Raw genomic sequence first — 21,894 nt, forward strand, 5'->3', positions numbered from 1 at the left:
TTGATGTGATTAGCTGGTGGCCCTCACATTGTGAGATGGATCAGCCAGCTGCAGGGATTTGGGCGGCTGAGGCACCAATAAATCTCTGGAGATTATTTGCCTCTGGGAGATTTGAACCCTAAATGGAGCCAGGGACTCCCTGAAAAGTGCTGGTGACTTCCAGTCACGTGATAAGGAGATGAGAGAGGAAGGAAAACAAAGCTGTTTGCATACTATGTGTATACACACACACACAGACACACACACTCATAATGAAGTAAAGAGGAGACACTCCTGACGCCTGCAGCCCTCACGTCCGTGGCCGGTCCCGCAGGCACAGCTGGGATCCACAGCCCCCTCCTTCTGCTGCTCGGGCTGCGTTTCCTTTGCCTTCCGCAAGCGTCTCAGATGGTCATGATTCTTGACCTTGGGGTGGGGGCGGTGACTCAAACTTTCATTCCCGAAGGTTCTGGGCTATGAGCAGACCTGTTTGGACTGTCGGGTCAATCTTGGTTTGTGGTGGCCCACGTTGCTGAGTCCTTGCCTAATTTCTGGCCCGGTCACCATTAACACCTGTTCATGAGGCCATGGGATGAAGACAGAGAAGGCTGGGAAAGATGCTGCCTGGGACCTGCAGAGTGAGTCATCCTGGCCCTTTATTACAAAAGTCCCTCCTCCACTCAGGTCACCCGTTGGTGACTGTTTACACTGGACACAAATATGTTCACTTCTTTTTAATTTTTTTTGCCCACCTGGAGTGTATCTTTCCGCAATTTAATTTTTTGACCAACTCTCCTATCATGTTTCTTCCAAGTCCCTGACCATCCAGCCAAACCCATGAATCGGTGTATAATCGCACGCTTCGCCATTTCTCCTCCCAAAAGTTGCAACCAGGTGCGCTGCCAGAAGTGCTGCCCACGGAGGGTGTCCTCTCACCGTGTCCCTGGAGGACGCCCCGAGCAGGGCCGCAGTGACGCGGCTGCCCACTTGTGCTGCGCTCTTTGCCGGGGGAACCTGGCAGTAAAGTTCAGTGGGGCAGATGGCACCCAGTTCATGGCGGGCAGTTCAGGCCACATGGTAACTATATTCTGAAACTGGAGAAATGACCACAGGATGGATTCAGGGACCCACCCGAGCCACTTTGAGACAGACCCAAGATAAAACACCATTCACAGTTCTGCTGATCTCCAGAAGCCCCGACTCTCACTGGAGGGCCACGATGCGGTTTGGGGGTCCCAGTACCAATGTCAGTTCACAGCCGGGGACCAGTAGTCCCTGAAAAGTCTGATTATTTCATTTTCTCCAACACACAGTTACCCCAATAAAGGCTGTTGGTGCTTTTGGGGAAGCCCGGGAGAAAGATCAACAGTATGAATTCTCAGTGATGCACCGGAGCTCCTCCTCCAGGGGACGGAGCCTCCCTTTCCTTCATGGGGGTCTGGGTCTGTAAACTGGCTCCAGGCTGGGAATCCACTGACTGAGGAGCTGTGACTCTCTTTTTGTGATTTGAGTTAAACTTTTGCTCACTGGACCTACACCTTCTTATCCTACAAGCTCAAGTAAGCGTTTAGCCTGCTTCCTGCCTATTTCACCCCTAGGAATACCTCAATCACCAAGCCAGGGTCACTGATCTGTGCCTGGCAGACTGTTCTGATGGCCGCTGGGACTCTGCTGGCTTTGATTGTAACCTTGCACTTGGGAGGGGAGGGGCCCCCTGGAGAGGGCTGGAGAACCCTGAAAGTCAGTGATTTAATTCAGTTTGAGTCCAGAGTCCTGTGACTCGGGGTCCAGTGATGTAAGTCCTGGTCTGAGTTCAACAGCTGAAGACCCAGCAGTGCCAGTGTCCCAGGTCAGGAGAAGACGACGTCTCTGATGATGTGGAGGGAGCACACGCCCCTTCCCCCACCTTTTTGTTCTATTCAGACCCTCCACTCAGGGACCCTGCCCACCGCCGTTGGCACCAGTGATCTTCTTGACTAAGAAATGGATTCCAGTGCTAATCTCCTCTAGAAACAGCCTCACAGACACATCGAGCCATGGTGTTTTTGCAGCAGCACAGGCACCTCTTACCCCAGGCAGGTAGACAGGGACCACTAACCATCACACTGCTGATGAAGACCTGAAAAGAGTGGCCTGTTTGGGACCCATGCCTCCTGGGAAAAGGAAGCAATTACCCTCCCAAGGGAATAATGCAAGGTGTATGTTTCTTGTCACCTTCACTGTAGGAGGAGAGAGGTGCCCAGACAATTCATGGCCAAGCTGCATAAGCCTGCTGCTCAGGGCGTGGAAGCATCTTTTGAGGAAGGAGAGAGCCTGTGAGCTCAGGGCAGGTGTTGGTCTCACTTCCCCATGAATATGGACCACTGTGCACATTGTAGCTGCTTCCATATGAGGCACAGTAATAATCAGCCTCGTCCTCAGACTGGAGCCCAGAGATGGTCAGGGAGGCCATGTTGCCAGACTTGGAGCCAGAGAAGTGATTAGGGATCCCTGAGGACCGACTACTGACATCATAGATCAGTAGTTTGGGAGCCGTTCCTGGGAGCTGTTGGTACCAGGAGACATAGTTTCCATACCCAACATCACTGCTGGCTCCAGCACAGGAGATGGTGACCATCTGTTCCGGAGTCCCAGACACCAAGGGAGGCTGAGTCAGGGCAGACTGAGCCCAGGACCCTGAAAAGAGCAAAAACACACTAGGGTCAGTTCAGGGCTGGGCCCCAGGTCACCCTGAGGATGTAGACACAAAGGATCAGCCAGATGTCCCCATGTCCCTTCCCTGAGCCTCACCTGTGCCCTGAGTGAGGAGGGTGACAAGGAGCAGAGCCCAGGCCATGGTGGAGATGCCCCAGAGCACTGCCTTCTGAGCCCCCAACCCTGGTCCTTGTCCCCCAGACCTCTCTTATCCCCTCCCCCTGCTGCAGAAGAGGGCGGGGCCTCCATGCAAATCTGCTCCTGTCCCTGCTTCCCCACCCCCTGACCTGGACTTGATTCTAGACATTTCTTTATCCCTAATGTAGAAGCTAACTTGAGAGGATTAAAATTCTTGGATATGTTCTCTCAGTCAGGACATGCTGTCCATTACAGTGCCCTGAACAAAGAGCCAGCCTTGGATGTCCCTGAGGACATATACAGGAGTCCAGATGTCGTTCGCTAATAATCCCCCCAAAAACACCTTGTTTTTTGTGAGTTGAAGATGAGGACAGCGTCCCAAAAAGCTGTGGTTAATTATAATCAAATTCTTTTCCCGGCCCTAAAAGAAAGCTGTGTGTGTCCACCCCTCACCCCATCTGACCTCATCAGCAGGATGGTCCCCTTGTCTCTGTGTCCCTTGTCTCTGTGGTGCTCTGAGGAGGCCCTGGGGACACTTACTGGTGTTTCTAGTGAAGGGCAGAACTGATGGGTACCATGCACCCCAAACTCTCCCTGAGGGGGCTCAGGAGGCAGCAGCTGTGGGACTTCATCCAAGGCAGGGAAACCACAGGAGAACCTTCCCCAAAGCTTGGCCCTCACTGCCCTCTTGTGGCCTCAATGGGGCCAATGGAGGTCAGGGAGGCTGCAGAAGAGGGCTGACACCCCAGCTGGGCCCTTCTGCCGCCCCACTGCTTCCCCTCCCAGCTCAGGCCCAGATCCCTCCAATCCCCTCCAGCTCCCATCACTTTATCTTATCCACCAGCTACTCTTATTTATTTTTATTTCAGATAGAATTGATGTTTTATTACTTTGGTTCTATTGGAAGAGTAACCATAGGCTTTTTTTTTAATTGAAGTACAGTCAGTTACAATGTGTCACTTTGTGGTGTACAGCACAGTGTCCCAGGCATGCGTATACATACACACATTCGTTTTCATATTCTTTTTCATTAAAAGTTGTTACAAGATATTGCACATAGTTCCCTGTGCTATATAGAAGAAACTTTAAAAAAAAATCTATGTTTCTATATAGTGGCTAACATTTAATCCTAAACTCCCAAATTTATCCCTTCCCACCCCTTTTCCTTGGGAAACATAAGATTGTTTCCTATGTGCTTGGGGACCAGAAAGGGGGTCCAAAACCTCTTTCTCTGCTCCCCCTTTTAAATACCAACTCAGCCCTTGTTTCTCATTTTCAGAGTATTCGTGACAATTTACAATTTCAAAAAACATTTCTCTCTGTGCAGAACCTCTGTGCTTCTGATTAGCGTCCTGCCCTGGTCCACACTCAGTCAATGGGAATCAGCCAGTGATGACCCCGGGTGAGGAGGAGGAGCTGAGCCCATGCACCTGCCCAGGCGTCTCTGGACCATGAGTCAAGTGACCACTGGCTTTATTCTCCAATCCAGTCTGATGACAGGACAACATGTAGCAATAGGAATCAGTGCCACTTCCTCCCCTGCTCCTCAGTTAAAGCCGAACTCAGTCTCTCCGCCCTTATTCCCTGGGCTCTGTTTTGACCCCATCATTTAGAGGAGTGAATGGACCTTACCACTGACCCTGAGGTGGTCCCCTGGGATAGAAGCCACCCTTGGGATGTCCCTATATACTCCTGCTATAGGAGTTACCATGTGCATGTGTGGGATACCCCACATTGCCATGTGGAACAAGGGTGAGGACAGAGTCCTAATTGCCACTTCTCAGGCACCAAAGCAGGGCCTGGCAGTTCTCCCTCCCTCCCAACCCCTTTTTAATCTTCCTCTTAGCATAGATCCTCACACATCCCTCTGTTCCCATCTTCCACAAAGGCTGATAGGTTAGATTTGAGGCTAAAACCTGGGGCTGTTGAGGGTCTCTCAAGAAAAGGACTTGTAAGGGCGGAATAAATCTGAAACTCCATCGCTAGTTATCACCCTTAGGAGGGGCTCATGGTGCAGCAGCTTTTGAGACTTCACACAGGGCAGGGGGTATGTGTTGTATCTGTCTGGTTACGTATACATTTGCATATAAACATAAAGCTACATATGCTCATATAGAGGAAGAGAGAAAATGAGAGATAAGGAGATAATGTAAATATGACAAAATGTTCACAGCTGCCCAAGTAGGTAAAAAGTTTAAGAAGGAGTTCTTTGTATTACCCTTAAAGGTTCATTTCAGTTTGGAATTTTTCCAAAATAAAATAATAAGCAAAAACAAATGAGATTCTGAGTTCAGGAGAGAAGAGCTGAGTGAGCTCAGGGCAGGTTGTGGTCTCAATTCCCCATGAACGTGGAACACTGTGCACATTGTAGCTGCTTCTATATGAGGCACAGGAGCAATCAGCCTCGTCCTCAGACTGGAGCCCAGAGATGGTCAGGGAGGCCATGTTGCCAGACTTGGAGCCAGAGAAGCGATCAGGGATCCCTGAGGCTCGTTTATTGACTTCATATATCAGGAGTTTGGGGGCCGTTCTTGGGACCTGTTGGTACCAGGAGACATAGTTTCCAGACCCAGCATCACTGCTGGTTCCAGCGCAGGAGATGGTGAATGTCTGTCCCGGAGTCCTGGACACCAAGGGAGGCTGAGTCAGGGCAGACTGGGCCCAGGACTCTGAAAAGAGCAAAAACACACTAGGGTCAGTTCAGGGCTGGGCCCCAACCCAGGTCACCCTGAGAATGTAGACACAAAGGATCAACTACATGTCCCCATGTCCCTTCCCTGGATCCCCACCTGTGCCCTGAGTGAGGAGGGTGACAAGGAGCAGAGCCCACGCCTTGGTCGAGATGCCCCAGAGCACTGCCTTCTGAGCCCCCAACCCTGGTCCTTGTCCCCCAGACCTCTCTTATCCCCTCCCCCTGCTGCAGAGGAGGGCGGGGCCTCCATACAAACCTGCTCCTGTCCCTGCTTCCCTGACACCCTGACCCGGAGTTGATTCTAGACACTTCTCTATCCCTGGACAGCAGCCTTTACTAGTGAATTAACTCTTTCATCACATGTGGAGTCAGGACAGACTGAGTCCATGACAGCGTGTGTGAAATTGTTCCAGCTCAAGGATTTCACATCGTTCCTGGTGGGGGTCATCGTGGTTCCTGGGTGAGGAATCCCAGAACGTCCCCTTGGTGCTATTGGGGAAAGAGAGGACAGGGTCCCAGGCAGCTGCAAGATCCCATTGCCCTACTTCCCAGGAATCAAAGGCAGAGCTGGGGACCAGGATCACATTCATTCCTTCTTAGTCACTGTTAGGAGACTTCTCATGCCCCTCCATCCTCTGTCTCTGTGGTGTTTTCCCACTGCAGCCCGAACATGAGTCCCAGGCCATTTATTAGCACTTTTGAAGATGAATTGCTGGGGCACAAACTCTGTGGGGCATAAGAGGGGTTCTGTGGGAAGCAGCTCTTGAAACTTTATACAGGACAGTACAAGCAGCAAGTATTGTCCGTAAGTCCATGCCATCGCTGCCCCCTGGTGGCCTCACGTGGTGCCAACTGAGCACCTAGGAGGCAGCAAAGTTGAGGCTGGAAATCCCGCTGGTGTCACCCTCCGTTCCTCTCCCTTCGCCCTCCAGCTCAGTACTAGGCCCCTTAAACCCCGCGATTCCCCTCTAAGCTCATTTCTCTTTCTCCATGAACTCCCTCTGGGATGGGGTGTTTCACCTGCCACACCAGGTGGCCCAGACGCTCACCCCAGGACTACCTAGCCTGTCCCACCGCAGCTCTGGAACCAGGTTATGCCTGTGAGGCAGCTCTTTTTATCAACTGAATTTTGGGAGCACAGGAGAAGTGACTCCATGGTCAATGATGGCATCTAGGACTAGGGAGAAAGGAAGATGTTTCAGGGAAGTGATCATTTTAATTCATCACTATTGCTTGAGTCTGTTTCCATCATTTTTATGCTTCTTATTTTAGACATTGGTTTAGATAATCATGTCTGTTATTTGAGAAAACAATTAAGCAGTAATAGCTCAGAAATTCATCAGAGAGGGGACATGGACCAGCACTATCCTCTCTTGGGAAAGCCACGGAGGAGCCCCAGGAAACTTCCAAGTGTCCAAGAACTTCTTCCAAGAAGCAAACCTCTAATATTCATGAGGAGCCACCCTGTCCCCTGTCCCACATTCAGGTAGCACCGGGAGCAAACTCGGGGCTCCCACCTCAGGAGTCCACTTTCTCATTTAAAACTCTTCTAGATACATGTGCCCACACATTAGGACATGAAACAGAAATCAGGAACCACAAATGCCACCAACGGGGTGACAAAAGGACCACTAACACAAATTATTGTTAATAGCCGTAAAAACAAAGCAAATAAATCTAAAATACACAAGAAAACAATTCTCAACTGCTTCTCTGAGGTCAAATTAAAGCTGACGTTTCTCTGCACAAACACAACTATTTTTTAAATAAAGGTAAAATATCCCACACAAATGCACAGGAAAAGTCAAACCTCCAGGAGTAACCATCTCTTTCCCTTCCTTCATGCCCCACTTCTAATCAGACAGACAGTCTCAAAACTGTATCCTGAAGCCCCCAGTCACTATCCACTCTGCTTGGTCCAAGCCCCAGCACGTACCCGGACAAGAACCATGGGACCCACGGGCTCTGCCGGCTTCCTTTTTTTTTCCCTGTAAAGTTCATTCAGACAAAACCACCTTCATGTCTTTAAAACACGAATGATTTCATGTAAAAATTATGAAAAAATAGCCTCAAACAAATTCTCTTTTCATTTAGAAAAATATCCAATCTCTTTACCTTGGCTTCTGGTCCTCACATGATCTGTCTGCTGCCCACCTCCCCCACTCATCTCCTGCCCCTCTGACCCCAGGTGATGAGCCCCCAGCCCCAATGGATTTCTTTTCCTTCAAATGGCCATATTCCCTCAACCTCAGTGCCTTTGTGCAGGCTTCCCCTCTGCTTAAAATTCTCTTTTCTTCATACTTCACATATCTGAATCTTCCTGAAGACAAAGAAATGTACCCCAACAGCCCACTCAATAATGCTGTTTGTTAAGTAAATCAGGGAGAGAGTTTATGTGAGGAAGCTGAACCCCAGTGTTTGCCCAAAGAGTCTCCAGGCCACATTCTTGTTACCACATGTCACAGGCCAGGTTTCCCTGGAAACTGACGCTTAGATGGTCAGGAGGCACTGTTGGCATCACCTCCAATGCAGAGTATGGGAGGGAGCAGGTCAGGGAATGAGACTCCGTGGTGTGACATTCTTGCTCTCCAAGGGGGTTCACTAGGTGAGAGGGGCATGCAGGAGATTGAAGAATCCTTCCCAGGCCTGGGGAGGATAAAGGGAGAAAGCGTAGGGGTCAACAGGGAGAGCCTTCAGACCGCAGTGCCGATCCGACTCCTGAGCCGGGAGAAAGGACAGGAAGGAGAACTGGACAGTGGACGTCTCAGAACCCGGAGCAGCAGTGAGACAATCCCAGCCTGCCCCATGGCAGCTTCTGGAGGGTGGTGGCCGCTGGAGCTGGGACAGCTCTGCAGGGTGCATCCATGTGGCAGTGACACATCCTTGCCTGTATATTGTTGCGTCCACCAATCTCGGCACTCAGGCTGCCCCGGGAACGGGCGTGATCTGGTGGGGGCAGATCCCTCCTGGGCCCTCAGCTTGTGGAGGGTGCTGGCAGGGCAGGGTTGTCTGCACATCTAATGGCAGGGGAGACATGCTTTTCATGGGATGCAGGCCATGAATCACAGCATCCTCTCCATCAGCCCTTCAGCAAATGAGAATGTTCACTTCTCTTAGTCAATAAAGGCTGGAAAGGAGCCGTCCTGAGGAGTAGGGAACATAATCGTATCAACAGCAAATCATCAGAGGATGGATAACAGCAATAAAGTGCCCGTGACTGAATAACCACGTCAGAAACCCACCAGATGGAGGTTTGTGCTGGGTTTGGGGCCAGTGGCTTGGGGTCCACACGGGAGAGGTCCCAGGGAAAATACTAGAAGGTGCCAGGTGCTTCCTGTGAGCAGTAAACAGAGGGTTTCTCCTTTGAGATCTCCTGTTACTGGGGGATTTTCAGGCACTTCAAGATACAGGAAGCGCCATCCTATTTGATTTGTTCTAGAATAATTTGCCCACACAATCAGATATAAAACAGATATCAGAAGCCTAGTTGTTGGGGGTTGGGGTATAGCTCAGTGGTGGAGCCCATGCTTAGCACGCACCACGTCCTGGGTTCAATCCCCTGTACCTGCGTGATATAAATAAGTAAACCTAATTATCCCCACTCCTCCACCAAGAAAAAAAAAAAAAAAGTAAAGAGAAAGAAAAGAAAACAAGGGAAAATAAAACCAGCAGCCAGATCATGCTAATAGGGACCAGCAATCTTCAAGCCCATACCCTTTCCATTTCAAGTCCATCCTCTGTCCTGTTTTCTTCAGAGACTTAGTCACAACTTGCCACTTTAAGACAGTAGTCTTCTTGTTTGAGTTCTGTTTGCTTTGGTTTTTTTTTTTTTTTTTCCTCTCTGTTTCCACCCTAAAACTTCTGAGCATGCATGTCCTTGAGCGTGGGATCTGCAGTCTCACAAGGACAAATGTTTATTGAATGAGTCTAGGGGAGAGGCAGGAGGGGGAGGCTGTCTCCACTTCCACGTTGAAAACAGTCGGATTATATTAGCCCTGTTTCAGGTGGCAATCCCAGGTCGGAGGGATCAACACAAGGCCCTCATGTGTATGTACCTATCCATTCATTCATTCCTTCATTTGTTCACATGTGTAACTGGACCCCTTAAACTCCTTTGCTCACAGGCAGGGGGATGTCTGGGGGGAAGGGCAGGGGAGATCCATGAAACCCTGCCAGCATGACCGCCCTGCGTGTTAGTCTCAGCCACCGTGACCTTCTTGTGACCCGTGATTAAAGATCTGGGGTCACTGGGAAGACAAGGACATAGTGCCTGACCCCACTTTCAGAAACGTCTCACAGTCCGAGGAGGGCAAGTACCTCCTGGGCTTGAGTGAGGACGACTCAAAGGCGGTCCCTCAGGTCAGTAAGAGTGACGGAGGAGGAGGGGGTGCTCCGCTGGCTCTCAACCCCCTACGAAAAGGATACCCGCCCATCTGGCTCTCACCTTATCTCCAGAAGACTGACTTTCTCCAGCAGAGGGACTGGGAGGATGGAGGCGCCAAAATCTGCCCTGCAAGGTCCTGCGTTTCAGGTCCCTGGTGCCCCCTGGTGGCCGGGACACGCGATACCGAGGGTTGAGGGGCACTGCTGGCTCCAGGGAAGGCTGGTTCCGAGCGCTGGGGGGCCTCCCACCTAGCTCAGCATCCTTGGAAGCTCCTCAGAAAGGTCCCGCCCACATTGTCCGTTATTTCCAGGCCCCGTCGTGACTTTGTCCGAAGGGGTCCCTGGGTGGAAAGTACAGAAGCCTGAGCTCAGGACCAGGGCAAGCTGAGGCCATCGGAGGGACCGCGGAGACCAGACAGGGGTGAGTAGACCAGACGCGGAATTTGTGGCTTCTGAAAAAGCTGGAAAACCAACTCGTGGGGGAAGGGGGGCAGCGACAGAGGAAAGCAAGGTCTGGAGGGAGGACTGTCTAATCCAACCCCAGCTGGGGTCTCCTCTCCACCAGGAGGCACACAAGCGGTAAAGTCCGTAGAGTAGAGGGCATTGGACTGGCCAAGGGGAGGGACATCTCATCTACACGAGGGGTGGGGCGAGAACCCTCGCTCATGGGGGCCGGAATTTTCAATGACACCCGAGTCCCATCGAGGGAAAAGGGTTTGCCTGAAGCACAGGCCCAGAGGCGGGGGGTGGGGAGGGAGTTGGAGGTGGGAGTTTCTAGGCCACTCCGCCTCACCCTTTGGGCCTAAGAGGCCCCTCATCCCACTCCATGCCTTACTCCCATCCTCCATTCCACCCTCCATCGCCACAGCATCCCTCCACCCATCTCCACCCCCACCCTCATTCCATCTCCATCCCCTAACCCCACCTCACCCATCCCCCCAATCCATCCCCATCCCACGCATCCTACATTCTGTCTCTCTACGGGACCCCCATCCCATCCCCATTCCGCAACCCTAGCTGTACTCCCTATCCCCGACCCCGCGCAGTCCCATGGGCGTGGCCACGGGCACCACCCCTCCCCCTCTCCCCATGCCAGCCCAGCCTATTAAAACGAACCCCTTCCGGCCTCTCTGGGTGACCCCACTCGCGATCCCAGGATCTCGTGAGACTTTCCCCAGGAGGAAACAGAAACCGGGATTGGTCCGACCGCGTGGTTTCCGGGAGGGGAGCTGCTGACTCAGCAGTTCTGTCTCCACAGCGTCTGAGAGGGGACCGCGTGGCGAGGCGTGGCCGCACAAAACGTAAGTTTCAGCCCTGATTGCTCCGCTTCCCCGCAAGGTGACCTTGATCTAGTCCCCGGTGACCCCCACGGGCCCCCGCCTATTTTCTACCTGAAAACGAGTTATCACAATGTTGGTCCGCTGTGAAGGCCAGACGGAGTGGGGCGCTCGCCTTGGGCCGGGCCGGGCCACGTGCTCTGTGGAGGGGGCCGCAGCCATGATCTGTAGACGTAATAGTCCACCGAACCCGGTCTGCATTATCGCTGGAGCTCGTCAGCCGGCCGGTTTGCGTTGGAAATGGGGTGGCCGCTCTAAGAACCTGTCCCCTCTGGAGGTGCCAGGGCGTGGGGGTCAAGAAATGTGACTGCAAGATAGAGGTCAGTGTCCTAGAGGGGAAGGTGATTTTGACCTGAGCCCAGGGTCTGCCCTTCGGTTGACCGCTGGATCAGCCCATGAGAAATTAGTCGGGTTTGGCAGCAGGAGGAGTCTGGCGCGGAAAGGGCGGGATCGGGGCTCCAGTTTTCAGTTTTGTCCTCAGCAGTGTTCCCAGAGATTTTCATGGGAGCCCGTGGCTTGTTCAGTACACGCAGTCCCTGTTTTTGTGGCATTTTGGTTCTTGCTCTCAGACTTGGGTGGACACTGGTGACTGAGTTTCGGAGGACCTGAGGCCAGTCGGAGCTGGACCAGCGTGGGTGGAAGACATCTTCAGGTAAGCTGGTCCCCTGGACAGTCTCGGTGTCCCAAGAAGCCCGCTCATCCTCTCTGTGCTGGTCATCGTGCTGGATGGAGTCTGCATCCTGAGGCCCTCACAGGGGAAGGAAGATGAGGGACAGCCTTTATCTTTCCAAGTCACTTCCCCAATGGAGCATCCTTCCTGTTGCCTTTGTTTTTTGTTGGTGGTGGTGGTGGGCAGGTAATTAGGTTTATTTTTTAATTTATTAAATGGAAGTACTGGGGATTGAACCCAGAACCTCGTGCATGCTAAGCACGTTCTCTACCACTGAGCTCTCCCCTCGCCCCCTCCTGCTGCCTCTTTATAAGAAGCAGTTTCAGCATGCTGGGGACCCATTTCTGAAGCCACGGTGACATTCAGAACCTGTATTCAGGGTGAAGGAGCAGGGCTGGCATCAGACCCGAGATTTGGCTCCTGTGTGGTGTCACGCAGGGTCAGGGTGGGTGAGCCCTGGGGGATTATAGTCTCCCTAAGCTGGGGCTGGGACCGCTGGAGGTAGGGGCCACTCTGGGAAAGAAAGCAACAAGACAGCATAGCGAGTCCTCCCGCCGCAGCCCAAGGAGGCTGGGGAGACCACGTGGCCAGACTTGGAGCTGGAGGATGGAGAGGAGACCCCAGGCCTGAGAACGACCTTGTGCATTGGGGGTATTGAGAAGCCCATGGGTGCTGTTGATACCAGGAGGCCTGGTAACTCCCAGCGTCACTGCTGCCTCCAGAGCAGGGTGTGGTGAACTTGTGTCCCAGAGCCGCAGACACATTGTCTGTGTCAGGACAGACTGGACCTGGGACCCTGAGAGGAGGAGGATGTGCAAAGGGGAGAGATCAGGGTCATGACTCTGGAGGAGTTTGGGGCGGAGGAAGAAGGATCAGCCCTGGGCTGCCAGAAGGCCCCTTCCTTAGTGCTTCTCACCCCTACGGACTGGAGGGTGAGCAGGGCCCAGGCCACGGGCCTCCTGCAGCCACAGTGGGAGCTGGGCTCCCCACACCCTTCTTAGCCCCCGCCTCATGCAGTCTGCTCTCCAGGCCCTTGGTGACACGCCCTCAGCACATCTACTGACTTGCTCCTGTCAGGGACCTGCAGCGCTGGGAGGTTTCCTCCCAGGAGATGCTCTGAACTCCAGGGGGACAACTGCTGAGCACAGGTGCCTCGAGGCAGTGAGCGCAGGTCTTTCCAGATTTCTCTCCAATTATTGCACCCCTCCCCCTCCTCCTAGGAGACCTGGCAGGACCTGGTATGCCCACATGCCTGCTGAGTCTCCGGACTGTGGTGGGCAGTGTCCGCTAAATGGGGACTCCTGTCCTCCCCTCGCGTCCCCGACTTTGTCTGCCTCCCACAGATAGAGTGGGATGTTCCTGTCCTCAGGAGACTTCTCTGGGCACCCTCCCATTGGGCTGGCGCAAGTGAAGGCTTAGGGAGCCCTGGGCCAGGAGCCAGGGGCCTCATTCCCGGGTCACCCACCTGTGGCCCGCTCTGTGACTCCCCCTTCTGAGCCTTAGTCGCTGCACATGGAAAGAAAAAATTGACGTTTACCCACTGTTCTGATTCCGAATCCAACTTCGAGCTCACATTCCCCATCTCTCAGAAAAGCATGAATGACTGAACATGGTTGTAACTGAAAAATGAAGATGTCCCAGAGGCAGTGATGCCAGCAGATCTCTTCACAGTAGAGGAACTCTGAGATCTTTCAGGCCCTAAAAGCACAACGGATAAAATGTTGGAAGCAGATCTAGACTTAGGAGGCAGTGTGACAGTTCACCAGGGCGTGGAAAAGATGTTCACCCCCAAAGTGAAAGTTATGTGATAAGGCAAATAAAAGAAAAAAAAAAGAAGGCAACTGATGTTGAAACTACTCTTGATAAGTTTTTCCCAAAGAAACAAACCATTTTAACTGTTGGGGCTTAAAATCACAGTATACTGAAAAAAAAATAGTTTTACTATTTTAATTTTTTCTAACTTCTCTAAACATTTACAACTGATCACATAAGAGAATTCCTAATGTTTTGAAAAAATACGTCATGGCTGCAGGAAAATCATAGCTTTGCCTTAGATCACGAAGGTTGCTTCGAAATTTGAGTGGGCATTGTCAGCTCGATGGCCCTGCTCCACCATGCAGACCAGGTGGCCTGTCATTATTTTTTTTGGCTTGCTTCCTTTTCATTTGTCTGCTTAGTAGAACACAAGGTCCATGCCTCAGAGATACACTGAGCAGAAAACCATGACATTGTTTTTCTTCCAGTCATATTGAGATAGCACTGACAGCACTGGATGAGTTTAAGGGGTGGAACATCACCATTCGACTTACCTACATGGTGCAGTGATGGCCCCAGTCAGTTTAGTGAACGTCCATCATCTTACATGGATACAAAATTATAAAGTAGAAAAAAAATTTTCCCCTGTAATGAGAACTCTTAGGATTTACTCTCAACGAGTTTCACGTATAACTGGCAGCAATGTTAATTACATTTATCATGTGATTCATCACCTTCCTGGTACTTAATAACTAGAGGAAGGTCAGGCTCTTTCCCTGGGTGTCCCTTGCTGTCTCCCAGAACAGCAGTTGAGGCACCCCAGGCACCCCATAAATGTTTTGAGTAAATCAAGGATTGCTGATAGAAGGGGGAGTCTGGGTGTCGAGGTGGTAGGAGGGGGCCCGCTGGGCAGAAGATGACCCTGTGACTGCATCCGCTTTGCCCAGTGCCTCCTGCCAGCCGTCAGCATGAGGCATAGCAGATTGTGCCTTCGGGGCTAATACCAATGGTCCTGGAACCGTGAGGATCATTGACCCTCCTCCAGCAGAACAGCATCCAGGACAAAGTGCGTGGAGGTGGAGGTGGACAGAGGGGTGTCTCCTGCTTGACAGGGGAGGACTGTTTGGTTAATACTGCACATTTTTAGATCATTCGAAGACAGTGGTGCCTCCTGGCTCCTTTGATCTCCTGGACGCTGGGATCCCATGGAAACATCCCATGTGTGGACATCTGCCATTTCCTGTTTCCCTGAGGTCCATGGGAAGTCAGTCCATGTGTTCTAATGCTCACTGGGGCAGATGCATCCAAACCTCTCCCCGAGCATGTCTACGGGCTACTCCCTGCACGGACCACAGCAGTGTCCTCCCCTGGCTGGGTACCGGATTCATCAGGCTGAAAATGAAACTAACAGTGAACTGTAGCTTTTTTGTGATGGTTATTTGAGGCACTGGATGGAAAGCACCAGCACTACAGCTGCGCCCAGTGGCTGCCCCATAACAGGGACATTTCTGGTTATTGTCGCTCATCTCCATCTCCTGCTGCTGATTGGTGACGGTGATTGCCAGGGAGTTAAAATGCCCATAGTACACGTTCTGATTTAACCCTGTCCTAGGCAAATGGATGGTAGGAATTTGGAGAAAGCAGTCTCTGGGAAATTACCAAAATGGAAAGTATCCTTCCGAGAATGCCTGTCTCTTCCTCGCCGGTGGAGCAGAAGCATTGTTAGGGCATCACAATGCAGGAGGTGGAGAGGCCCGGAGAATCATCGCAACGCAGAGGTTCCGTCTCTCTGTGTTCTGAAACCTCAGCAGAACCAAGGTGTGAGCCAGCCCAGCACGGGAATCATCCCCAAGCCCTTCGGTACAAATGTAGCTTCACATCTCCCAAGGGGAAACGGAGAGGCATCAGTGTAAGCGCACCCATGCTTAAGGTGGAGCGAGAGGAAAACTGACTTATTTCTGGGCTTAATGGCATGCTCTCATCAGCATCCCTGTGCATGAGAGGCTTAGGGGAGGGGCTAGGGGCTTTTGAAGCTGCTTTTGCATCATTTGTTCCCTAGGGTTGAGGAAATGTTAAATGACGCTTGGGAAGGGGTCTTTGAAGAGCATGGTTAGGGTCCAGAACCCTGGACAGTGCCTGGTCCTGACCAGCTTCCTGGGAGGGGCTGAGGTGTGGGAAAGGTCACCCAATCTTGGCTCCTCCTTTATTTCTCTCTTTGATTTCAAGATCCCAAGGAGCCCACAGCTCTGACCCCTCAGTGGCTTTCAGAACTGGACAGGGAGTGTCCCAGGTTTGGCCACCTCTACTATTCAGGCCACTCCCAATCCACATTCCTACATTTAATCTTCTCAAGCTGGTTAGCTGATTCCAGTTTCTGGGAGGGAACGCCCTTTGCCTCCAGGGAGGGAGGAAGACTGGGTTGTGGGTTTGTTTTGGGATTAAGGGATCCACCTGGTTTCCTCTTTAGCCAATCCACTTGGAATTTCTCAAGTCCATCCAGACAAAAGACTTGGAAATTTTCCAAACAAAGTACACTTTTCCCGGTCCTGGGTGATTTCCTTGGTCTCATTACAAACGCTTGGCCACCGCCTCCTCCTGGTCAACTCTTAGTGTTAATTTTGACCTGACCTCCCCCTCTGGGGAAGCCTTGACCCTTAAAATCTGGAAGATCCACTGCCCCTCAGTTGTACCTCTGTTCTCCCATGAATGAGCACACGTTTGTTTTACAGTTTTAGGTAACATATAAGTGACTGGTACCCAGGAATTTTATTTTATTTCTTTTTCTTTTGGGGTGGCACCACTGTCTGCATATAGCTGTCTTACCTCAAACATTTGGATAATTTTGATGTGGCCCAAACTCCCTCAACGAGTATACTTCCAGGTTGGTTTTCTCTTTTTTATCTACCTCTCTCATGAGCGGGCATATGATCCCATCAATTGTATGTAAGGAGAAAATCAAAGATCCAAGCAGCATTAGCTGGGTGGAGATCCAGCGATAAGATTTCGCTTTCAGTTGGAAATGGAAATTTCAGCTAGGATCTGAAAGTGTGGCCAGAGAGGCCTGTAACTGCTTCTGGGGAGCCAGAGGCGGGACCCCGAGGCCTGGAGCAGAAGGTTCCCTGCACCACGCCCACGCGCTCTGGTGTCAGGATCCTTGGGCTCTGAGTGCTGCCCGAGCCCAGGTCTCCTCGGGCAGGCCCCTCAGGCCAACATCAATCACCCAGAGAACTTTTCTTTGTCTTTCCGTACACGTTTGCAAAAGCAGGCCTTGCTTTTTCTTCTAAATGCAGTTTTGCCTTAATCCCAAACACTTTGATTCCTGCTTTGGTTTATGCCATTCTTACAGTCGGTTACACTATTTCTTAACCAAATAGGATTTTTTAGAAATGAAAGACATCTAATTAATTGGAATTTTTGGATGATGTTTCACATTTTTAGTTTGTGACCAGTGATTATGATTCGTGTTATTTATGGTTGTGTGATTTTACTAGTTTGAAGAACTTTTTATTTGTTCGTTTTTGTTTTAAAAACTAAAAGCTTTTTCAAAAAATTCCATATACTATTTTAAAGAGTGGAGGCTCTGTTTTGAATGTGACCTCTTTGCTCCCCTGAGCCAAGTGGTAATAATGATATTCACTGAAGAGACACATAAAAGGGGCATTTTGGAGGGTTTTTTTTTTTTTTTCATCTCTACCCTCTACATACTAGCAAATACTGTCATGCTGCTTTTATGGTTTCTCATTTACAGATTTTTTTTTTTAATTGTGAGGGGAGTAGTGAAGATTTTTTAAAATACAGTTTTGGTTGAGATACAGTTGATTTACAATGTTGTGTCAGTTTCAGGTGTACAGCAAAGTGATTCAGTTACACATATACTCTGTATATATTTTTTCAGATTTTTTTCCCATTATATATTACAAGATACTGAATATGGTACCCTGTGCTATACAGTGGGTCCCTGTTGTTTATCTGTCTTATTACAGCAGTGTGTCTCATTTACAGAGTTGTAAACGGCTGTGTGGGTGCTCCTTAATCTTTCCCATCTGGGTTATTTGTTGGAGTTTAGAAAGAGGCTGTGCTGGGCTGAAATCATTCTTCCTGTTTTCAGTCCTTGAGTGATAATCAGAAACTTTTCTCTGAAGAGGGTGGGGTCAGCTCTCAGGCTCCTGGGCGCCCATTGGCCAGAGCAGTGGCTTTAGCCTTGAGTTGGGTCCCTGGAGGGTGGAAGGATGATGGGGTCACTCGTGCTTGGCCCGAGAAGGACGTCTTGCTCTCTGGATGTTCCCCCAGGACTCATTCCGCAGCAGATTCTTCAGCATGGGCGTCCAGACCCCACTCCGACTCCTGGAACTGGCAGGCCAGAGCCTGCTGCGGGACGAGGCCTTGGCCATCGCCGCCCTGGAGGAGCTGCCCACCGAGCTCTTCCCACCGCTGTTCACAGTGGCTTTTGCTGGGAGGCACAGTGAGATGCTGAAGGCCATGGTGCAGGCCTGGCCCTTCCCCTGCCTCCCGCTGGGGTCCCTGATGAGGGAGCACCAGCCTCACCTGGACACCTTCCAAGCTGCAATCGATGGCCTGGATGTCCTGCTCACCCAGGAGGTCCGCCCCAGGTGAGAGTGACCCAGTAGGTGGATAGGCCTGAGGGTCTGAGCAAGATGCAGCGGGGTGTCAGGGAGGGTGCTGGGCCACAGGGCGGCCTTGGGGCTGTGGCCGGTCTGCTCTGGACAGGCTTTCAGGCAGGCAGGGCTGATTAAGATGCAGAGATGACCAAAGGCACATGCGCCCACCCCCTCCTGGTGGCACTTAAAGTGGGGACCAAGAAGGGCCCGGAAGCACAGGGAGCAGCTGGCATCTGGGGTGTAGAGTCCTTGTCTGGGTTCCGAGATGCACGGTCTCCGTCCCCGTTGGTCTTGACCCATCTCAGTCCATCTGCCATTCGCCCCGCAGGAGGTGGAAGCTGCAGGTGCTGGATTTGCGCAGGAACGCTCACCAGGACTTCTGGGCCATGTGGTCCAGCAGCAGGGCCAGCCTGTGCTCACTGCTGGAGCCAGAGGCCGCCCCGCCCGTGAGGAAGAGGCGGCGAGTGGAAGTTTCGAGGGCAGGGCCAAAGCAGCCTTCGGTCCCCGTGGAGGTGCTCATTGACCTATGCCTCAAGGAGGGCACCCCTGACCAGTCCCTCACCTACCTCCTTAAGAAGGTCAAGCAGAGGGGAGGCTCACTCCGGCTGTGCTGTCAGAAGCTGAAGATTTTTGCGATGCCAATGCAGACCATCCAGAAGGTCCTGAAAATGGTGCAGCTGGACTCTGTCCAGGATCTGGAGGTGAACTGCACCTGGAAGCTGGCCACCCTGGGGAGGTTCGCACCTTACCTGGGCCAGATGGGTAACCTGCGCCGGCTCCTCCTGTCCCACATCCACATGGCCCCGCACGCCGCGCCGGGGGAGGAAGAGCACTGTGTCAGCCAGCTCACTGCACAGTTCCTCAGTCTGCACCACCTGCAGGAGCTCTACCTCGACTCCATCTCCTTCCTCGAGGGCCGCCTGGACCAGGTGCTCAGGTGAGGTGTGGCTCCATTTCCCTGCAGACCAGAGTGGGCCTCTGCCTTCTCGTTACACCTGGGGCATCTGTGGACCACGTGCCAGCTGGGGGCGGTGCTAGGGTGCACAGGCCACTGGGGGGTCCCCACAATCCCACTGCTCTATCCCCACGCATAGGTAGGTCAGATGTGTGAACTAGGTCAGATGCCATCCAAAGGGACCTCTTGCTGGGACTCTACTGTGTGGGCTTCAGGCCAGGTGGAAGTAGCTCTGGGAACTCTGCCAGAGAGATGTCCAAGTTAAGATGATAGAAAATGACTAAGCGAGGAGGGCACTGCTAGGGGAAAGCCCTCGGGTATGAGGTTTCAGCTCAGAAGCTCTGCACTCAGCAGTTTGTCAACAAGAGTCACTCCCTACCCCCTGCCTCAAATTCCTGTCTGTCTTAAGGTTGCTTTAGGCTCCTGATGGGTGAGGTGACGCGTGGGAAGTGTATGATTCTGGAGCTGAAGGGGGAGATCCAGAGTGAAGAGCTGAAAGCGGTGGGTGGTCAGTGGGTATGTGGTACAGTGACCTGAGTTTGTCCCTGCAGACTGGATGTAGCCAGACCTCACCTGGCTTAGCCCTTCATGCTTGGCTCCCTGTAGCCTCACTGGGAACAGAGAGTCGGGTGGTGGGGACCAGGCAGTGGCTGGAAGGAACCCCGAGTTGAAAGCATTTCCGGTCATGCTTGCCAATAGTGAAGATCACTGATTCCCTTTCCTGCTCGGGAACCACTGTCAGGCTCCCCAGTGGGCACCTGCTGCTGTTACCTTACGTGTGCTCACGGCACCTGTGAGGGGTACGTGGTGCCCTGCTTGATAGGTGAGCACGGGGAGCCTCTGAGGTTCCCATGTGTTGACCTGGTCACAGCAGATTAGGGATGGAGAAGGGATTCTGCTTGACCCTGGGCTGACCTGACCTCTTTGTTCACCGCACGGCAACATCCCTTGGAAGACTTTGGGTTTGGGTGAAATGGGCCTCTCTTCCCTCACAGCCTGGCCCACCCCAGGTCCCACTGCCTCCATCCCCCAGGGCTAACAGCTCCATCTCTCCCCAGGTGCCTGAAGGCCCCCCTGGAGACCCTGTCGATAACCAACTGCCTGATTTCGGAATCAGACCTGATGCATCTGTCCCAGTGCCCGAGCATCACTCAGCTGAAGGACCTGGGTCTCAGTGGGGTCAGCCTGACCAATGTAAGCTCTGGGCCCCTCCAAGTTCTGATCGAGAGAACCTCTGCCACCCTCCAGGACCTGGACTTGGACGAGTGCGGGATCATGGATGCCCAGTTCAGTGCCATCCTGCCTGCCCTGAGCCGCTGCTCCCAGCTCATGACCTTTAGCTTCTGCGGCAACCCCATCTCCATGGCCGTCCTGGAGAGCCTGCTGTGCCACACCGTGGGGCTGAGCAAGCTGAGCCACGTGCTGTACCCTGCGCCCCTGGAGAGCTACGAGGACGTGGGCGGCACCCTGCACCTGGGCCGGCTGGCCCAGCTGCACGCCCGGCTGAAGCAGATGCTGCGGGAGTCGGGCCGGCCCAGCATGGTCTGGTTCAGCGCCAACCCCTGTCCCCATTGTGGGGACAGGACCTTCTACGACCCAGACCCCATCCTGTGCCCCTGTTACATGCCTGACTAGCCGGGTACCCGCATCCCAGACCTCCTTCTGGGCATTCGCATGTGGCCGCCCAGACCTAGGTGCATCTCAAAGGGACACAAGCCACAGTTTCAGACCATTGTTCAGTGTGAGCGGGAAAAGGAAAAGCGATTTAGAGCTGGGGGCGGTGGGGGGGATGTTTGTTACTCGGGAGTTGATGGGATCTTGGGGAGATTTGCCCCATAGAGTTAGAAATAGGAATCTGAATTTCTGGAGGGGTACTGGGGCTTGGGGGTGGATGGGGGAGTGATCCCTGCATGGATGGTTATAAAAAAACAATCAGAAATAAAGGGAACCTCACTGTCAATCCCCTGGTGTCGTCTGTGATCTGTTACCCTAATCCTCCTGCGTAAACCCCAGGAATCTGCAGTTACTGATTAAATAATACGTTGTGAGCATCTGTGAGGCTCAGACTCTCTAGGCTGGACGAGGTCTTACCCCCAAATATGGTTACAAGGTGGGGCAGTGTTTAAGACTTCACCATAATCAGGATTTTGGAGGATACAATTAAGCCCACAGCAGGGAGTGATAGGCTGTTCACCCTGGGAATGCTGTGCAGGGGCTGTCACCATCTGAAGCAGAGGATTTGCACCCCACCTGCTCCTTAGAACTATCTGGGACCTTTAATAATACAGACTCCCTGGTCCCACTCCTGGAGATACTGGTTCTGTTGGTTTGAAGTAGGATCAGCAGAATTAACTGGGACATCAGTATTTTTCAAAAGTTCCCTAGTACTTACTGCTCAAAATTTGGTCCTTGGCCAAGCAGCATGGGTGTCACCTTGGAGTTTGTGAGAAATTCAGACGCTCAGGCTCCACCCAGAACTGCTGGACCAGAATGTGCACGTTCACAAGATGCTTCGGTGATTCCTTAGTTTCATGGAGGTTTAAGATGCACAGCCTCGGTGATTCAAAAGTGCAGCCTGAATTGAGAAGTTTGGATCCACATCTCTGGGCTTTGTTTACACATCCCAATTGCCCTACACACAGCAGAACATTCAGAAGCCCCAGAAAAGGAGG

At 52.2% G+C, this 21,894-nt stretch overlaps 2 protein-coding genes across 7 annotated transcripts in view; one reads left to right on the forward strand and one right to left on the reverse strand.

The window, feature by feature from the left end:
• LOC116149951 (immunoglobulin lambda variable 1-40) overlaps positions 1-21,894 on the reverse strand; it is a 269,579-nt gene that overhangs the window by 160,106 nt on the left and 87,579 nt on the right. Inside the window, exon 1 of one of the 5 annotated variants that reach the window (XM_064481411.1) lies at positions 2,770-2,830. The exons of the other annotated variants lie outside the window; for them this stretch is intronic. Coding sequence (XP_064337481.1) covers positions 2,770-2,815 — 46 coding nt within the window. The 5' untranslated portion in view covers positions 2,816-2,830. Of the gene's footprint in view, positions 1-2,769; positions 2,831-21,894 lie in introns of those variants that run through there. 5 annotated transcript variants of the gene reach the window in all.
• PRAME (PRAME nuclear receptor transcriptional regulator) lies at positions 10,185-20,962 on the forward strand. Of its 2 annotated transcripts, XM_010999948.3 has the most exons (7): positions 10,185-10,307; positions 11,145-11,187; positions 11,793-11,875; positions 16,463-16,529; positions 17,939-18,258; positions 18,596-19,204; positions 20,281-20,962. In XM_010999948.3, exons 4-7 carry the CDS (start codon positions 16,494-16,496, stop codon positions 20,855-20,857), a joined length of 1,542 nt encoding a protein of 513 aa, XP_010998250.2. In that variant the 5' UTR covers positions 10,185-10,307; positions 11,145-11,187; positions 11,793-11,875; positions 16,463-16,493; the 3' UTR covers positions 20,858-20,962. The 2 variants fall into 2 exon arrangements, with proteins under 2 accessions (XP_010998250.2, XP_064337476.1); XM_064481406.1 differs by lacking the exons at positions 10,185-10,307; positions 11,145-11,187; positions 16,463-16,529 and having other exon boundaries at positions 11,819-11,875.

The sequence above is a fragment of the Camelus dromedarius genome, chromosome 31 (genome assembly GCF_036321535.1).
Source record: "Camelus dromedarius isolate mCamDro1 chromosome 31, mCamDro1.pat, whole genome shotgun sequence".
Taxonomy (NCBI): Eukaryota; Metazoa; Chordata; class Mammalia; order Artiodactyla; family Camelidae; genus Camelus; species Camelus dromedarius.

What these genes read in the sequence shown, in the direction of transcription:
- PRAME (XM_010999948.3), top strand. Translation starts at nt 16,494, where the DNA reads ATGTGGCCCAAACTCCCTCAACGAGTATACTTCCAG. An exon ending in CTCAACGAGTATACTTCCAG is followed by an intron (nt 16,530 to 17,938) that starts GTTGGTTTTCTC and finishes ATGTTCCCCCAG; the next exon opens with GACTCATTCCGCAGCAGATT. An exon ending in CGCCTGGACCAGGTGCTCAG is followed by an intron (nt 19,205 to 20,280) that starts GTGAGGTGTGGC and finishes ATCTCTCCCCAG; the next exon opens with GTGCCTGAAGGCCCCCCTGG.